At 40.8% G+C, this 20995-nt stretch overlaps 1 protein-coding gene across 1 annotated transcript in view; it reads left to right on the plus strand.

Annotated features, from left to right (window-relative positions):
* Nucleotides 1-20995, plus strand: part of BMP5 (bone morphogenetic protein 5) — a 246546-nt gene that overhangs the window by 159352 nt on the left and 66199 nt on the right. The window contains exon 3 of the mRNA XM_088455931.1: nt 14793-14941. Coding sequence (XP_088312057.1) covers nt 14793-14941 — 149 coding nt within the window. The remainder of the gene's footprint in view (nt 1-14792; nt 14942-20995) is intronic.

Here is a 20995-nt window from a genome sequence, read left to right on the forward strand (position 1 = left end):
AGTCTACTGCACATGCATAGAACACCAGAAAATGGCCACCGCGGCCATTTTTCTGGCATTCTGCGCATGCGCAGTAGTCTCCAGGCACACTCTAGTGCCCGGAGTCTACTAATGCTCCGGTGGCTGGCCAGCTGCGTCAGTTGGCTGCCAGCCACCAGAGAGAGAGGAGGGGGCCCCGCACGAGGAGTGCACATGGACCCCCTCTTCTCTTAAAATGCCCCTGCTTCAGAGGCAAAAATGGATCCTTTCCTGAAATTCACTGATGGTGGCAAAGCACCAGTATCCTTATCAGACACATTTCTCCTGGCCGTAGCTGCACAGTACTTCTGCCCAAAGCTAGCACCATTAGGACACCCATTTAAGACAGATGGGGTCCCAACACAATGCTCCACTAATAAACTCTCTTGAGTATGTAAGTCCATACATGCCCTTCTTCATTGAATTGTGAGTCAGAAGAGGTGACTAGGTCCCCAGTCTCTTCAAAGAGGCAAGTATAGTGACATACATATGGCCAGCATGGCACTAGCAGGTAAAATCTTCCACCAAATGATATACCTCACATTGGAAGCTTAGTCAGAGTTATGAGGTATATAGTTTTGCAAAACTTGCCTGTAAAGCAGGCATGGGTGGTGGGCACCCCTGCAGATGCTGTCGGATTGTACATCCCAGCATGCCCTGCCTCAGTTTTATTATCAGGGCATGCTAAGGCTGTGGCAGGGTGTTTGATTCAGCAGTGGCTGGGGGGCTGGTTATTGTCCAGGTTCTCAAACTCGGTCCTCAGGACCCCACACAGGTCACGTTTTCCAGGTCACCCAGAAGGTGCACAGGTGTGTTCATTACACACTGACACATTTAAAAAGATACACAGGTGGAGGTAATTTCACTTGTGATTCTGTCAGGAATCAGGAAACATGCACCGTTTGGGGTCCCGAGGACCGAGTTTCAGAACCTGTGGTCTACCCCTACTGTAGAGCAACCCTCATCAAAGAGAACAAATAGGGTTTAAAAGTTATACAAGGCTTCCAAAGGTTTTACAAGGCTTCCAAACCTATTTGCCTTGAAGTTTACTTTTCTTTATGTTCACATGAGGTAATAGGTCTTAAAGGAACTACATGCACCAAATGTTAAGGCAAATTCAGTTTTAAAATAACTGATGCTGCTGGTCCTTTACTTTATGTTTGAAAAGATGGATTCTGCCATAGGTGGTAAGATAAGCAGTGTGAGACCTGCGGTGCTCTAGATCAGGAGCTGTAGGCTTTTACTGCACAATAGAGTTTCTATTAGCTTTAAAATGTGTCCTACTCATGGTCATTAATAAAGCCACCCTCATTGTTGGGCTTGTTGGTTGACCTGAGCTGAACTAATGAGCTAAGCCCAGTGGCCACTTGACATGCCCATTCTGGACCTTTATGGTCCATATTTCATAGGTGAGGTGATGGCTTACTACAAAGACCACAGGTCATGCTCAGAAAGGTGGCTCATAAATAATTTCAAACATTCACTTTCCTTTATAAAATATGCTGAACGAGCTGCAGCCCCTTGCTAGACAAAGTCTTGTCTATAACTTGGCAGCAGGGGAAAATACATTTGGCAGACATGGCCTCCAAAGTCTGGATGATTAATTTCCCAGAGGTTAAATGTGTCATTCAGACTAGAGCTAAAGATGAAGGCACTGAGGGCCTGATTCAGCAAGGAACGCAAAGGAGAGAACGCACGCATTTGGCCAATGTTTTGATCTGCGCATGCATATGCATCACACTTCACATGCACGAACTAGCCAGTACGATCAGGTTATGGTACGCAGACTACACGCAGTGTGCACGCAGATCTTTCCGATAGTGATTGAAAGGAAGTGTCATTTGTGGATGGTGACAGTGGGTGGTTAGGCGAACGCAGGCGTTATAATGCCGTTATAGAGGCGTGCATAATTAAGGCAGTGTGGTGGCATATGCAGCCATACCGTAAGCTGTACACAGGAAGCGGCCAAAATCCTGCTGCAGGTCAGGTAAACTACTATTGTGCGTATGAGTCCGATGGTTCTCGATGTTACCAATTTTTATCTTGCGTACTAATCAGGCTGTGAGTTAAGGGAGATGGGCGGCTTTATATGGGGCTGGGCATCTGCATCTTGTGCTGTGGTCTCTTTACGTCTGAATTGATTAGCATATTCTCGCAGCGGATGGGTGCATGCGTCTGCTAGCATGCGTTCCTTGCTGAATCAGGCCCTGAATACATACATTAAAAAGAGAGGAAAGGGCTAACGTATATCTCTTTTTTCTTTTGGCCAGTAATTGGTTTAGCCTCAAATTATACCTATAAGAGTTTTTCCATTTGTTTTCAGTCAACCACCACCATAGGCCTTCTTTGCCATTTTCTATAAAAGAGACCACCTGTTTCAGTGGACTGTAATGGTGTTCAAACTCTCAAAAGCACAAAAGCACCTTACACCTGCACACCTGCACACATTTAATGCAAACAGTGGTTTCATGTTATTGTCACCTTTGTCAGAGAGGATTCCACTGCATTATAGACCAGGACATATTAATCCGTCACCAAAGTCCAACTCACTCTCTACCTTGGCCAAGCTCGGATTTCCATAAATGAGCTAAAATATATTCTAACTCCCTCCCATAGGAAGTATACCTTCTTTTTCTCTAAAGGCTTTTCCAGGAAAGTGTTCAGGAATATGTTTCATTGATAGTTCAAAGTCGAAATATACATTTAAGAGAATTATACAAAGCTGTTAGAAAAATGAAGGCCTTACACCTGAGGCCTTTCCATGTTCCCTTACACTGCAAACAATCACAGAGCCTGTTGAGATTTGCATTTCTAAAAGGTTGGGGAGCATTCACTCAGAACCAGGCATTGAGAGGCAGATGATCCACAATAGAGCAGTAGGCTCATATCAGTCTGCTCAAGTTAAGGCCAGTCATGTTAGTCATCAAAGCTTTAAGTCCCAGTCATCTACCATAATTTGCCATTTAAATTTGCCTGAAAAGCAACTGTAGTTTCTTACTTGAACAGGATAGGAGGCTCTCGTTCTATGTCACAAAAGCCCTATGGATTAGGAAATGGGCCATTCAAAGCCAATTCACCTAACAGCAATGTACATTCTGGGTAATTAACTGGACAATTCTCCATCCCCAACATCTAACTTTGGGCAATGTTGCCTTCAATTATTATTTCATACAATGGTTCATACTTTCAGGGATTCCTAGAATCGATAATTTTGCATCTCTTATCTAAAGCTCAGGTTCCCACCTTTGTGTGCAGAGTGTGGAAACAGGGAACATTCAAGGGGCATATAATATCTTTCCCTGGGGAAGATCTTAGTCTCCCATATGATCTCCCACCACCTGCTTTACTGAAAATATATCACAAAATGAGAGCAGACCAGGAATCCATTTAATACTGGTTTATTCTCTCTGGTCATCCAAGTTTATGTTTCCTCTACTCAGTTAGTTGTGCAAAGGGCCCAAATATTTTCTGGGACTCTCAAAAGATGCTTCTAGGGAACGTCAGATCTCCTGGTCAAGTTGCCACCATGCATGTGGAGAATGACATTAATGAGCTACTAACAAGACTAAAGATTGTCAATATCTACAGTAGTCCTTATTATTGCCTCTCTGTGGCACAAGGACCAGATATTCTAACATGATTAGAGAGTCTAATGCATGGCATAGTACTGTTTATACAGCTAGATCAGCTTTTTCTCCTTCCTGGACTATCAGGATGCCAAATAAAAAGCAGGCATTGCACCAGCCACCATGTGGTATTAACTTCAGCTATTGCATTTTATCACCAAGCCTAACTGAGAACAAATTTTACAATCACTTCCCTAGAGGAGTTCTTTCCTATTCAGCGCCATTAATCCACAGTATTCTAGTACTTGGAATATAGAACCTGTTCTAACCCTCTAAGCTGTCTTGGACACAAGTTCAGAGAGTGTCCCTTTATGATAGAAATTTGCATTATTACTAGATTTACTGTAGCCTTAGGGGCCAAGGGTGCTGGGCTAACCTTAGTTTATATTACCAATCCAAAACACCCTCCTTTGAAAATTGTATAGTTGTGTTTAATATAATCAAAGATGGGACAAATCCAAGTTTTTGTTTGGTAACTCACCTCAGTTCATAAATGAAATTTACTGCTCCACTAAAAGGTGAAGCATTGCAGTTATTTATCACTTGCTGTAAATCCCATTAAGAGACACTCCATCTGGGGTGCTGCCACCTCTATTGCAACAGCAAAAGTTATGTAGCTATATTCCGTAATGCACACCACTCATTGGTCCTTTGAGCGAACAATTGACAAGCATTTTTGGAGACCAACCAATCTTCCAAACAGCCTCCAAGTTTGTAATAGTCTGTCCACCAGCTGTTGCTAGGTGGCAAGCCTCCCGATGAACAAAAAGTAGTTTATTGGAATCTATGACCTGCAATTTTCTTTGTTCTAGAGAATAGGATTGCCACCTAACAACAGCACCTACTTTACCCACACTATAACGTGTTAGGTCTGTTGGTTACTCTGTCCAGAGTTGCTTCAGGAGATTAATGTCTTTATTCTTTTCTCCTTGGTTTGTAATGGGAGCATGAGAAGCCACAAACATCAAATGTTAGAGACATCAAATAATTCTCTATGTCTTACCATTTGGTTGTCAAAATTATGATTAAGTCAACATCTGTTCTTTCTCTTTCATGCCATTTGGGCCTATAGTTGTGCCTAGTCTGTGGATGCTCCTCATTTTGTTATGCTGCATTGATACAAACTATGTTTTTGTTTTTGTTACCAGTTCAGTAAACAGTTTAACGTTGAAAGACTCATGTCAGTGTCTTCTTTTCCTGTATTTGAAGTAATAAACCTTCCTTCACTATCCAAGTCTAGGCTTGGGATTGCCATCAGCAGGCTTCCAGAAAATCTACCTGAGGGCGGGCTCAAGCAGTCACATGACCATTAGCTCAGAGAGCAGATGCTTGGCTCCGCCCTCCTGTGCAGGGGCAAGCTACATAAATTAATTTGTTTTCACTTTACCTTGTATCAGCAGTATTCGGGAGGCTTGCTCATCCACCAACCAGCAGAGGCGTAGAGAGTGTCGCCGTGCCCCGGTAAAGAGGGTGCATTGCCTAATTGCAGGAGGTGTGGCCACACTGTGAGCCCCTCAGGGCAAAGCCAGGTGGGGGCGCGATCAGTGTGATCGCTCCCCCCTCAGGCATAGGAGATTGCTGTGGCTGCTGCTTAGCAGCTGCGAGCAATCTCACACTACATCCCAGCACACGCTGTGTACTGGGCTGCTGCGAGGGAGGGAGGGGGGGTGGCACCTGACCCTGGCCCCACCGGGCCCCTCTGGAAACCCGGGCCCGGTTAAATTGTACCTGCTCCCCCCCTCTCCTAGCGCCCCTGCCATCCAGCTGTTGGTAGGTGGTAATCTTATTCTCTAGAACAAAGAAAGTTTGCAGGTCATAGATTCCTGCAAACTACTGTTGATACAATCCTATATCTTTATAATAACATTTCATATTATATCCCATATAGTACATTGAGTTTAGTCTTTAGCTCAGAATGTTTATTTTCTAAAAATTTATCAGATTAAGGCAATAAATTTAAACAGGATTCTCCAAAAGAAACTATGAGAATATTTATGGACTGACAGAATTTCATGAGTGTGAAGTATTTATGTTTTGAGATTACTAATTATAAATGACAGAGCCGCAACTAGACTTTTTGGTGCCCTGTGCCAGAGAGAGCATTGGCGCCCCCCTCATTTTTCAAAGGGACATAATGCACCCAAAACAGGGCCATGGCTACATGGGGAAGGGCCAGAGAAAAGGTAGGGGAGGCCAGGAGATGCTGGGGATGAAATATAAGGAAGTTTCAAGCAAGAATGATAATAAACAGAAATTTGACAGGCCCAAACAGCGCCCCCTGACCTGTGGTGCCCTGTGCGATGGCACCGGCCGCACTACCCTAGCTACGGCCCTGATAAATGACACCACTTTTGAATTCCTTTACCCTCCATCAGTGATACTAAGGGTAAATTTACTAAAGTGAGAGTTTTTAGAAGTGGAGATGTTGCCCATAGCAACCAATCAGATTCTACTTAACATTTAACTAGCACCTGCTAGAAGATAATTGCTAGAATCTGATTGGTTGCTATGGGCAACATCTCCACTTCTAAAACCTCTCACTTTTGTAAATTTATCCCTAATAATCGTAGGGGTTATCTTCCACTGCACAGTAAAGGTGTCTAATATGTCTGCATACTGTAATCACATGAGGTTATGAGGAATAAACAGTGAGCTATGGCTTCACTGTTTATTCAGGAGGCAGCAATAATAATCAAATTACTGCTTATGCACTATATCTCCTGAGCAGAGTTTGTACAATCCACACAGCAGTTTTCTTTGGTAGCCAAGCTAGCCTTATATTGGAGAATTCATCTATTTAAAAAACAAACAAATGGCCACTTGTTTGTGCAGAACAGTGGCCTCCAGAGCTTCATATGCTCTGGATAGCTTTAGCTACGGCATCGGAGTATCAGTTGGGTATCAGGATGATAACATGCTTTTATATCATGATGAAAAGTAGTTTATCACAGAATGCCAACAATAATATTTAATAAAATATTCATTAATTTTGGGGGGACAAGACAAAAATTGATCATTCCCTGGTCAACCTGATCATACCCAATCCAACAAGCCAAATACCCATTTACAAGCAGCCACATCCTAAGGGGAAAATTTTGTAAAAGTCGATTTTAATTGATTAGAAATCTAAATCGATGTTGTGTTTCAGGGGCTAAATTATACTTTTCTTATATTGATATTTAAGTGATAGTAAGTGTGCTATTTAGCCCCTGAAACACAGCATCGATTTAGAATGATTTTCAATTGATTAAAAAATCGACCTATTGTAAATTTAACCCTAAGTCTATTAACCCTGTATGCTTATAGCCTCAACATATGGGATGACCTTCCCCATTGTCATGCTCTACTACATCACACACCTTGACCTTTTGCAAATTATACATTATAATTCATGATGTGCGCCGTCCCCCATGTTTTGGTTTTGTATCTGGATCTCCCCTTGTTTTTGTGGATGCTGCCAGAGCGGGTGCTGGCAGTGTCGGCAGCGGAGGGTGTTGGCGGTGTCAGGCAGCGGGGGATGGCGGTCGCCATCTTCTCTTGCTTCCTGACTGTGTGCAACTGTGCATATTAAATGGGCTTAACACTGATTGGCTGAGAGCCGTGACAGACGGCTCTCTCAGCCAATCAGTGCTAAGCCCGCTCAATACAAAACCTTGCGACCCGACAGCGAGATTGCGAGGTTTTGCCTTGGGTGAGGGATCCGGGGCAGACAGGGAGAACCGAGCTTGGTTCGGATCGCCCCGAATTCCCGAAATTCGGGTCAGTTCGGATCTCTGAGATCCGAACCTGCTCATCTCTAATTATAATACAATATTTGTAAACGTACAGCAACTGATAAACCACAAATATCCAGCATAAATGCTATGTTTCACTATATGTGTCTTCAGTCTTAATAAAATGCAGAAAATTAAATCTGCAAGCTTTATTTACAATCTTTTTGATGTGTAAAATGTGTTTACAATTGCGTTTTATAATTTAATAATAATGGGACTCTCTCTTCCTAGGTCCAGATCATGTTTTCAATATTTTCATTAAAATGCTGAGTAATAGAAGACAGCTGTTAATTTAACAAGATACAAGTGGGAAATACTTAGTTTACAGTGTATAGTGTGCAATTGTACAGTTGAAGAAACATATACTGTTTGTTAAGGGCTCAGAGTCACTAGTGGGAAAAAGTCCTGCACAGCCTTGAGGGCTGGAATATCGTGGCAAGATTCGACCGTATTATAGTCATGTGGCCTCTGGGGCCTGTTGCAGTCTCTGGGCTGGTTGAGGCCTGAGGGCCTGAAAGTAGTGATGCGGCCTTTGGGCCAGTAGCAGCCTCTGGGCTGGTTGAGGCCTGTGGGCCTATGAGTTGAGATGCGGCCATTGGGCTGGTAGCAGCCTCTGGGCTGGTTGTTGCCTTGAGGGCAGAACGACTTGGCAAGAGGATGCTGAGTTGCTACCAGTGCCACAGGGATGACACTGGCGACACTGCACTGGATTGTACACTGAGGATACTGAGTCGCTACCAGCATTGCCGGGATGACCCTGGCGATGGTGCCCTGGAGTGCACACTTGGACCGCTGAGTAGCGGTCCATGTCGCCGGGTTGACACTGGCGCTGGACACAGTCTGGCGCTTCAGGTGGAGAAAGCGCACCGTGCCGCCTAGATGACGCAAGCAACACGAGCAGGTGGAATGTAGACTGCACCGCCTGGATGGAACAACAGCAGTAGATAAACACAGTAGACTGGCTCTGGAACTCGACAGGAAAACAGGAGACTGGAACAACCGGAAGTACGAGAAACTCTCACCGGTAAGGAGTAGAAGGGCTGGCTGGAATATAACAGGAACAGGGCCCAACCAGAGCAAGTTTCCCTAATGACAAATTATTGAGCACCTGGGCTGTATTCAGACAGGAGAATCAATCAGTGTGCACCTGATAGTGCACACAGACAAGCAGTAATTAGTGCAGAGGCTCAGCAGCAACCAAGACTGGAACTGCAACAATAAGCTGTTAACCACTGATCCAAACAGGAGGAAGGAGGAGACTTCAGCGAGCGCTTGTCCGGCGTTCACCCCGCACAGCATTGGCAGCGCGGCGGTTTGTGACACTGTTGTTTACTTTTACTGCATTAAAACAGTGTCTTGACAAAGTACTACCTGTCTAGTTCTCAATTACCCAGGTCTTCATTAAGTAAATCCTACTGTACCTTTGTACGTATAAATATGTTGAAATGTTCGGTTGACTTATGAATTTCAGGGAGTTCCCCTGTACTTCTGGGGGAGAAGGATTCTCTTTTTTGAAGAAGTGGGCAGCTCTATGGTGCAATTTGAATCATCACTCAATGCTTCTACACAAAGACTTGCTTTGGGTATGATTATGAAAATATCATTATCAGGTTCCATGTAGCTTCCCATTAAAGCTTCCCTCTGGCATCTCTAGGGCGGGAGCTCCAGAAAGTTGACAAGAATGGTTATCTGTGGTTGAACTTCAGCGGCTGTAAATGGCATGTCCATCACTGGACCCAGACTTCAGTAGGATCCAGGCATCCCTTGTCACTTACTTCAAAACTCTGGTGCAAAATTATAAAATGTATAAGGCAGCATTGCTCAATCTCTTCTCCTTCTAGATATAGAATCAGATGTATCAAAACATATATATATATATATATATATATATATATATATAGAGCCAATGGGTATCCAGTTTCCTGGAAGGAGGCACTCTCCAGTCAAATTTAATTTTCATAATAATACATTTATTGTACATCCATTGGCGTGTTAAATCCAGCCTTTAATCAGGTCTGACATATGTTAAATCCAGCCTTTGATTAGGTCGACGTTTCGGTTCTTAATCAGAACCATTCTCAAGAACAATTGTAATGGCTAATAGAAAACAACAATCATATTCACACTGTTTCTGAGACAGGGGAAAAACGGCATACAGTTAAAGCTGCACATCCTTGGAAACACATCTTCAAAGTAGCGTATACATATATATATAATTTATTAAAATATAGCAGACCATAAATAGTAAATGTCTCAACAATATAAATAAAGAATACATAAAAAAAACACACACTTGAATGTGCATATGAGACTTAATGAACCTAGATGTGCTGTCAATTGATTAAGTATACATTTATATACATGTACAAATGGTGCTGTAGACTTCAGGATCTAGGAATATGAGGTAATACTGCAATCCTGGTAAAAGGGAATAACCCTATAGTGAATGGCTATTGTTATTTAAACAAAGCACACTATACACTATACTAAGTGTGAAGCTCAGTGAGAGGACAGGGAAACTGAGTAGGACAGGTCACACCCAAAGGATACTCACCTCAAGGTTTGAGCAAAGCTGGCTCTAACCAATTTCATGCCCTAGGTAAGATTTTGGCTGGTGCCCCCTTGCACCGCAGCTAGTTCCACCTCTGACTCAGCACCCCTCTCCCAGCACAGCACCCATCACAGTGCAGCACAGATCACAGCAGCAGCCAGCATTGCCAGGTTATGTCATACAGTAGTGTCTCTTATTCAGATTACACGACTTATTTATGTTACGCCACACAGTAGTAACCCTTTACCTTATACACATTATGCCTCACAGTAATGCCCCTTATTCACCGTACGTCACACAGTAATATCCGTTATTCACATTACACCACATGGTATTGCTCCTTATTCACATTACACCAGACTGTATTGTTCATTATTCACATTACACCACACAGTAGTGCCCTTTTTACAAATTGTGTCAGAGTAGTACACCTTGTACACATAATGCCACATAGTAGTAGCGTCTCTTATACACATAATGCCACACAGTAATGCCCCTTACACATTATTCCCCACATTAGTAACACCCTTATATACATAACATCACACACTAATGCCCCTTACAAATTATGTCACACATTATTACATTCCGACCTCCACGAGCAGCCATTTTTGTTAATGCCCGCTGCCCCCACTATCTCTGCTCCTCGCTGCCGCTGGCTGTATGAGCTGTGGCCCAATCGGAGCTGAGCTGAGAGCTCCAATCGCAGTAGAGAAGCCAGAGCAAATCCGCCGGTGCCGTTTGCCTGTACCAGTTCTGCTGCTGCCTGCTGTCAAGCTGAGCCAGCCCTAGGCTTGGAATGCATTGCCCTAGGCATTCTAAATGCCCTATCCATTTGCCTAGTTTGCCCATGCCTAAGGCCAGTTCCGGGTTTGAGAGCAAGTCACAGCTGCCTGAGGTAGAGAGGTGTAAGGATACAGGCTATATACCTCTATACGCACCTACCTATACCTTCTAAACCCTGCCTATAAACCTCTAAAATTGACGCTATTTGCGTACGCAGTCATACAGTAAAATAAAGACTTTAGACCTTGAACATGTGTTCCAAAGCACAAAGTATTATTCAAGTAAAGTACAGTCAGTTACACACTGTGATCTAAGTACACTTTAGCGCAAAGAATTATACAGACCCAAGATACAGTCATACATACGCAAGCGCTCTGGGACCAGATTCCGGCATCAGCAAGAGACCTCCGTCAATCAGCAATCAGCAGACTAGACTAGAAACCCAGGGTCAGAGCACACGTATTTATACCCCCCCCAGAAATAGACAACACAATAGAGGAGTTTGTTGCTGATCCCATTAGTTCCCAGTGCGGGTGCATTTGTTACATACAGGGCATTTAACAGGTTGATTCAAATGGCCACAGTCCAGCCTCCAACAGCTGGTTGCCTTCATTTTCCCACCTCATGCAAATCTAGACTGTTGGTTTTACAAAGTACATTTTGGTTCTTTATGTCTTTACGGTCCATAAGTTGCGAACGCATGTTCCGATCTTCACACCGATGATACCGGAAAGCTGTGGATAAAGTGCGGATCAGTATAATATCAAACACGGCTTACTTATCACATATTAAACCTTAGATACCAAAATAGTCTTTATTTCACAGCATTTGTAATAAATGAATAAAACTTGGATCTTTTACTTTATAGCTATGGAACCTTTTGTGTAAGTGTGCATTATGTAAGTATTAGGGATATGGGAATAGATGCTAGTTAGGTTTATCTGATTTGGGGCAGATGTGCATGCATGCAGCTAATAAACAGCGTTCGCATGCAGGATATTGTGCATTCGCTACTGTGCGTAATGTGCGGTGTTTATGCATGAGATTCTATTTATGATGGATTTAACATATATATTTATATATATATATATATATATATATATATATACACACACACACACACATATCTCATTCCTTACTAACAGTTTCAAACTGCAATGCAAATGTGTTATGGGCAGTGAGTTTCACTTCTCAAACAAGGTGGAGACCCCCAGCTGTGAAGCTGGGGCCATTCTGTCTGGGAGTGAGACTAAAACCTGTTTAGGATTCAGACAAATTCAATTGTGTATATCAATGTCTGGGTTATATTACAATTGCCACAACTATACTTGTCTATATACAGGGAGTCCCAATTTGTATGTAAAACACTCATAGTTTTCTGTTGTATTGTCTATTCTATTTACTTTTCTCAGGAGGCTGTTTTTCTAGTTGTTTTGGTATTTCTCTATGCAAGGTTGTCCCAAGAATGGGCCTGTCATGGCTTCTAAAAAGATTATCAAAAACATTGCCATCTGTACTTAGCTCGTGAGTTTTAACCTAAAATGGCGCTGGTCGCAAAATGGCGTCTTGCAGATTCTTATTTTTAAGATGGAGTCTAGCTGCCATTCGCAAGATGGCGTCGCGCACGCTAATTTTTACGCTGATTCCGTCTCAGCCACTAATCCAGCTTTGACCGGTGGATGACTCTGGTGTTGTATGTGAAGAGAGGCATTAATGGGGGAGCAAGTGCCTAGTTTAGCACCCTGCAACAGTCCAGTCTATCCTGTAATTGCGGTCCAGCCCTTGGCTTAGCTCCCATTGTGGATCAGGTAAGAATAGCCCAGCCACAGATTACCTACATACAGGTTGAGTCTCCCATATCCAAATATTCCGAAATACAGAATATTTGCAGCATGACTGAGATAGTGAAACCTTTGCATTCTGATGGTTCAATGTACAAAAACTTTGTTTAAGGCACAAAATTATTAAAAATAAAGTATAAAATTACCTATAGGCTTTGTGTATAATGTGTATATGAAACAAATTAATTTAATGTATGTACAAAACTTATGGTTTGAACCACAAAATTATTGAAAATATTGTATAAAATTACTTTCAGGCTGTGTGAATAAGGTGTATATGAATCATAATAGCATTCTGTGTTTAGATTTGGGCCCTATTCCTAAGACATTTCAATATGGTATACAATTATTCCAAAATACAGAATATTCCGGTATCCAAAATACCCTTGGTCCCAAGCATTTTGGATATGGGAGACTCAATCTGTATATCTATTTAGCAGCTATACAGCCCTCAGCTCTGCCCCTAAAGATTAACTTTCATAGTGACTTAGGAGTCTACGTAGTAATCCTTGGATGGAGATAAAATGAACAGAGATAAAGTACAATCCAATCAGCTCCTAACTGCTATGTCACATGCTGTGTTTGAAAAATGTCAGGAGCAGGTTGGTTGGTACTTTATCTCCATCCACTTTATCTCAATACAAAGCTTAATAAATAGACCCCTTAGTCCCATTCAGTACTGGCCGATTGATTGAATATGCGACTTCTGCTGTAGAAATCGGGATATTTCCAGAACTCTGGCATCATTACTGTGTGAAGAGGGATTCGGGGGTCCTTGCCTCTTTGATATGAAGGGAAGAAAAAAGCACCCTGGAGAGGAAAACTCTTCTAGAAATAAAACAAAACAAGCAACAGCCTGTGAGCACTCTCTCTAGAACTGTCATCTATTTCTATCTATTTATCTATCTATCGGGTACCACATTCCAATGGCCTTGATCCACCAATCAAAAGCAGTTGTGGAAATTTCTGGGAATTGCCTAATATTGCCAAAAATGTATTCCCCATTACAGCACCCTCACAAAACCCTTGAGCAATTAAATATCGAAGATGTACAGTTGAAAAACTGGATGTCCAGCTGTGTGCAGGCATGAAAGGGATATTTTACAACCACCAAGTACTAGCAGTTCCAGACTTCAAGAAACAGTTCATTGTGCAGAGCGATGATTTGGTTCATGGACTGGACCACATGTTGAGCCAGGTGGGATAGGATGGCCAGGAGCACCTTGTGGCATTCTCTCCTGCAAGGTACTGGATCAGGAGATGGCAAATGATACAGTGGGAAAGGAATGCTTGGCCATAGAGTGAGCTGTCAGGAGATTGCAGCCCTTTATGGTTGACAGCTTTCCATAAACACGTCAGTTGGCTACAATGGACTGCAAAAGAGAATGTGACTACAAAACCATAGAATGATTGTACCTGCAGGAGGATCCAGACTGACGGATATGTTCAACACTTGTCCCGGCTCATATCTGAATTATGTCCATTTTATTTATTCATTGCTTAATACATTGCATGATCTGAATGCTTCCCACCTGAAAAATTTAGGATAGCAGTTTCAAAATGAACAATTGCAAATATCCCCAAAATGTGAGCCTAAAGGTGATTTGCATAATTAATTAGGACACTTTCTTATAAATGCGACTGAGGTAGACTTGGGCACAAATGCATATTTGCCTATTAGGAGGCACAACTGTTTTGGGTGTTCAAACCGCTATTGCAAAATATGCACTGATGAGGAATATTTCAATTGGCAGCCATGTTTGAATGGCTGATTGCAACTTGACGCTCCCACTGATACTAGTGTGGCTGCTATACTATATTATGTTGTGGACATTATTTGCATTATGTAATTAATATTTGCACTATGTTGTATTTTGTTTAATTTAACTTGTACTTTTATTTGTATTTGTGACTGTATTTAATTTTACAGTGTAAATGCAATTAAACATTTATTTTATAATTGTATAAGCACTACATTACAGTATTATATGGTGTGGCAATTTTGTAATGTGATTTTAGCATTTGCTACTAACACTGTTAAGTTACATCTCCACACTGTCTGTTACTCTTGGGGTAAACCAGGAACATAAACTAGCTGGATGCATCTTTTTTTTTCCCTGATACATTTTACACCTGTATTTTTGACATCTATAATTGATTTCTTGTTTATTTTTTTCTTTTAAATACCTTTCTTTAGGGATGCAGATCTCTTCTTGTTAGATACACACAGAGTTCCTGCATACGAAGTTGGCTGGCTAGCGTTTGATATTACTGTCACCAGTAATCACTGGGTAATTAATCCACAGAACAATTTGGGCTTACAACTGTGTATTGAAACATCCGATGGTAAGTTACAATATGGAAAATAAAGAAATCTTTTCTAATTTATATAGAATAGAATACATGAATAATATGTTTTGCTTTTGTGTTATTTTAAAGAAATAAGCATCCACCAGTCACAATAGAACATAGGATAGATGAAAGATATTATTGTTTTAAATATGTGTTTTTATAAGTTTTTTTATTTATTGATTTTACATTATTTCAATACAAACAAGGAGTACACGCAGCGACTGGTTTGCGATTATGCTCGCACAGGTGATTCAGTCGCAAAGTGAGTGACAGGTAGTCAGCATTTGGGGGAGGTACCGGGGGAGTGGCTAGGTAAACGCAGGCATGTTGGGACCATTTAAACGCAGTTTCATCGGTGTGCATAAATTGGCCATTGTGATCTCCTTTGCAGCATGAGAGCTCTCAGAGTGTCAGGAGAGACGCAGTGTGTGTTAGACAGGTCAAGCTTGATTCAGAAGTTGTATGACTGTCCGATCTGTGTTGATGTTCTCTATGATTATGCTGTTACACGCCGTGGGATGGATATGAGGAGGCAGCAGCTGGCGTTCCTATGCTAGGGTTAAGCATGGAATAACATTAACATATCATTGCAAATGCGAACCGTGAGAGATACTGTAGCAGTTGTGAATGCATTAGGTAAATCTTTGAATCAGGCCCTTAAGTTTTAATACATATATCAAAAAGTAGGCAGAAATGCAAAACACTAACCTGTATAAATATCGTTAAGGGTGACTGAAATATTTAATCCACCCTCTTTACACACACACCTCCATCACTGACTGGCCACTGAGCTTTTTCCTACCAACTTGTAATATAAGTAAATAAAATAAATAGATGATGTAATTAAATCAAAATGGATGTGAATAATATTAGTGAATGTAAACTGAACCAAAAGACTGCACTGTTGGATAGAAGCCAAACAACAAATAATGTGTTTACTGTTAGTAATATACTGTAGGAACAAGTTTATCAGTTTAATTACGAAACATGTTGAATAAATGAGTGTTTGTGTGTACTAAGGGGTCTATTTAAATAGAAAGCCAAAAAGAGGCATAAAGTAATCGCAATATTTACTTCATAGTGTGTTATTTGTTAGCTATGGGTCCGGCACCAGAACTTGCACTGTTCACCAAGCGAAACAGTAGAGATCTGAGTGTTTCTTTGCTGTTCTAGTTTTCTTTTTTAAACAGTAACAGCCCTTCCAGCCTTATAAAAAAAAAGTATAAAAGGACTTTATTCCTTTTATTAATAGGCATCCATCTATTTAGAAGTTGTTAGGAAATTAGAACTGTATCAAATAGGGTAAATGACTTAAGAGGAGTGAGCCACAGGTATGTTATGTAAATTTCAGCATGTATTATCAAATTGTTTATTGCACCAATAGCCCATTCAGCACCTTGGACCAATGTCTCAAGGGCAGGGCTGTTATTTAAAATGACAAAAGTAATTATTGTCCTGGTTTCCACTGAAATAGGCACAAGGGTTTTATACAAAGAGGAAATCTGTCTTTTTTCCCTATCTGTTTATCATTAGTATTTTTTAGGGGACACATCTGTATTGACTGCCGCAGAGTACTGTGGGCCTGATTCAGACCAGCTCGCTAGGAAGCGTTTGCACAAAGCCAGACGATTTTTGCATTCTGCGCATGCGTACGCATCGCAGTGCGCGTGTGCGAACCAGTCCGAGCAATCGGGAAGCATTTGCTCGATGCGCATAGACCGCCCAGCTGAATGAGTGACAGGAGAAGCCGTTTGTGGGTGGTGACAGGGGTTGGTCTGAGAAAAAAGGAAGGTGGAGGTGCGAACGAAGGCGTGCCCGAGCATCTTAACGCCATTTCAGAGGCATACATAATTAAGAGCAGTGTCATAATACACGTCACTTGGTTTTATTTTACACTGAAGTGCTCGCAGTAGGGTATGGTCAACCACAAGCGCTCCGTTCGCTTCCGATGGTACCTGATGTTTGCATACACTTCCTGGAAATGACGTGCACAAGTGGATGTTTTAAGACAGGCTGGTGGGCGTCTGCATACACAGAGCGATCACACGCCAAAACATAGTGGGCGTGCTAATACCTTGCCGTGCAATCGCCTTCCTTTGCCAGGTTTGCATATGCTGGGTGCATCTAGCGAGCAGGTCTGTATCGAGCCCTGTGTTCCTAAGCTGTGTAATACATCTTCCAGAGAGAGATAAATATGTCAGTAGACAGCGTTTGTCTCCAGTACTGTGTCTGTCCCCCAAAGTACAGTGACTTAGCAGAGTACAGCACTCACTAGCTTTCCTGAGTACAGGAAAGTCATGTCACAGTGAAATGTGTACACAACACAGAGACATCCCCAGTAACTTTGAGTACCTGCTACTGGGCTTTCTAACACGATATCCTCATATCAAATGTGCCCTAGCACCACTGGGGACCTTCTGTCTTCTGCAGCAATTTATATGTCAGTTGTAATTAACAACAGTCTCTGCATAGGCAGAGGTCAGGGGAGAAGGGAACAATTAGCTACAGTATATAGAGTACACAGCTCCTGAGCCCACCTTTCCCTATGTCTTCAACTGACTGCCAAGCATGGTGAATACTAGCAATCAGCAGCACTAGTCCTTTAATCCTTCTAGAGTGTTCCACTATGGTGACACATAACAGTAGCCAGACAATATACTTTGATCTATTGCTCTGCCAGACAGAGAGGTGAGACATGACAGACAAATGGGATTAAAAGAAATACATATCTTTGTAAAATATTTAAAAAAATGAATGAGAAAATGTAGAAATCTTATAAAGTATATAATTAGATGAAGTGGAGATAAGAGGATAGATTGACAGAATCTGAAAGAAAAAAAATACAGGTAGACTATTAATGGATACAAATTATTGTATCTAGTAGTGAGGTAATTATGGAATGGTGCAGGGTCCTATGTCTGTATAGAATGTAATACCCTTGTATAATCATGTGCAGTGGTCATGTAATGTTGGGTAGCAGTAGCACTGCAGCTTTATATGTGTGCATAGAAGGTTATAGACCAGTATTATAATTTACACTGGTCACATTACCACAGGGTAGTCGAAGTGTCCTATATCTTCATAGAACATAATAGATTTGTCATATTCTCTAGTCCAGTGTACATGTCATAATGAGAGGGCGTACTGTGCCAAGTCTGTATAAAGCAATAAAATATTTAGAAAATTGTATCTCCTCCTATTCTCAGGTAATAATGGGAAGGAATATTATTTCATGAGAAATAAACAGATAGGTGTACTTTGTACAGGTTGAGTCTCCCATATCCAAATAGTCCGAAATACAGATTTTTTTTTAGCATGACTGAGATAGTGATAACTTTGCTTTTTGATGGTTCAATGTACACAAACTTTGTTGAATGCACAAAATTATAAAAAAAAACAGTATAAAATGACCTTCAGGCTGTGTGTATGAGGTGTACATGAAACATAAATTAATTCTGTGCTTAGATTTGGGTCCCATTCCCAGGATATTTCATTATGGTATGCACATATTCCAAAATACGGAATATTACGATATCCAAAATACTCCTGGTCCCAAGCATTTTGGATATGGGAGCCTCAACCTGTAGTACCATATTGTGCAGAATATTAAGCTCCAATATCTGCTCATCCCTATTGGAATAAAGAATAATAGCATGTGGTTTATGAAAACTGTGAAAACAGACTCATAAAATATAAAACCAGCAGAACACTAGTAAAGGATTAAAAGAATAATGTAGATTAGGTTGTACTAAAAAAAAATCTACCTTTGCATAATATAATCCTTTTAAATATTTATGTCAGCTTAACATAACATCTAATTAGGAAGGGGAAATTAAAAGTTGTGTAAAAGAAAGCGTTTAGTGTAGGTTTTTGGGATGATAATGTGGAAAACCTAAATAAAAGATGCAAATGATGGTAATGTACCAATATCTCTAATGTGGTATTACCAGTAACGTTGTGGAGGGTGGAGTAGCTTGGCTTGGCTGCAATTAATTGAAGATAGTCAGGATACATTGTTGGAGTGTGTTAACACCCTGAGGCACAATTGTGACTAATTTTTGCTCACTTTTGTTAGAGTCCCAATCAGTCTCCTTATTAGGGTCCAAGAAACAGACATTCTGATGCACAACATGTTATATGTATTTCAGCACAACTCGAGATTATAAAGTTTACAAATGTCAAAGGTTCAAATTCCCCACACTACCACTAATAGCAGCATCAGGTAGCATCAGGCCCTAAAGTTAAGGCTAATAGTTACAGCACAGTAATGAGCAGTGGTCACTTGTTGTGTACAGTAGCTGTCCACAATAATTCTTACATGTCAGTCAGGCAGAAAACTCAATCCACAGCATCAATTTAGAGAAAACAAAATCTACCTGCCCCTCCCCATACATTATTATTTTTTTAGCACCCCAGAAATGTTCATGCACAATGGCAAACAAACGCTCGATCTGTGTAACTATCCGCATTGTGTAAATCTCAGAATCAGGCCATATGTGTATGCTGTTGGTGCATCTTGTGTCTTAGTCACATTGTCTGTTTAAAAACCTGTGCAGGAGAAAATATAAAATCTGCACAAAGGGGATAAGTGAACAGGTTAGCACACATTAGACAGCTGTGCAAGAAACACACTTTGGATGAAATGGATTCTATTCAATTTCTGGGTTTTGTGAAGGATGTGGGATTGACCTTTATTAATATGGCATCTGTTTTTCCCCCAAGCAGGGGGGGTTTCCATCTGCCTGGAAACCCCCCTCCGAACACAACCACACCATGACCACAAGAGAAATAGTAATGTAATACAATTTTACTAGTGCTGCATTTTCTTCACAGTATCACAAATGAAATAATTAGCATTACCTGTGGATCTTTTAACATGTATCAGTCAGTAATACATAACCTGTGCACCAACTAGGAGATCTGGAAAACATGCACTGTTAGGGATGTGCTGCTATACAGCCCGATATGTACATATATGTCCAGGGCAGTGCTAGGTTATTCTGCTGCTCCCTCAGACTCCCGGACTTGCTCTAATACTCTGGTATGATGCCCACATCTAAAATAAAAACATTCAGCTCAGGCAGGATGGCCCTACTATGGCATTTAATGGGTTACTGTGATTGCTGGTCCTCTATATGCTGGAATTATGACACACAATACCCTTTGTATAACGCAAAGCTGGATAAGTGCTAATTCTGCCCTCTTCATGGACTCGTCACACTCACTCTAAAATCAAGCATTTGGAAACCCCCCTCTAGAAATCCTGCGTTTGCCACTGCAATGGTATAGTGTATGTACTGTAAGGAACTAATTGATAACAATGACCATTAATTTTGCCTCTGTCCATTGCAATGATGCCAATCGCCAAGTAAGAAGTTATATTTCCCTAATGATTTAATTGCACAACATATACTAGAGTAACTACCATATCATAGCATGTATAAACATAAAAACTGCATTCTGCAATGTATCCATGTTATTAAAGACTGGAAGTACAGAGTTAATTTAATTTCTGTCCTATCTATGTAAAATGCAATAATAATATAATGTATTCCAGATTTTTACTAACAATGAATACTGACCTTTTAATCATACTTACAGTATCTACACCAAAACAATGGAAAGGGTCATGAGAAGAGAAGATTATTGTATGGTTTACAGTCTATTACATGACAGACATTTTATTATTTTTTCTAAAAGACCACAACAACAAAGATAAAAATCTTAAAATTAAGCACATTTATTAAAGCATAATAAATACAAGCCAAGAAGAAGTCTAAAATGGCTTAGAGAGTAAAACAAACTTTCAATAGGTTACAGTTATCAGGAAACATATAGTAAAATGAAACACAATGACAAACATTATTGCTTTCTGTGAAACATTCACCAAGAATTTGCATTCTTCTAGCACTTGTTGTTTTATTTTTATATCTCTAAAAAAATATATATTAAATATATTACAAATGTAGATTTTGTCAATCCTCACAAAATAATGAAAAATATGAAGCAGTAAATTAAAAAGAGATTATAATATAATTGTAAAAATTA

This window comes from Taudactylus pleione, unplaced genomic scaffold (genome assembly GCF_031769625.1).
Source record: "Taudactylus pleione unplaced genomic scaffold, aTauple2 ptg000678l, whole genome shotgun sequence".
NCBI lineage: Eukaryota > Metazoa > Chordata > Amphibia > Anura > Myobatrachidae > Taudactylus > Taudactylus pleione.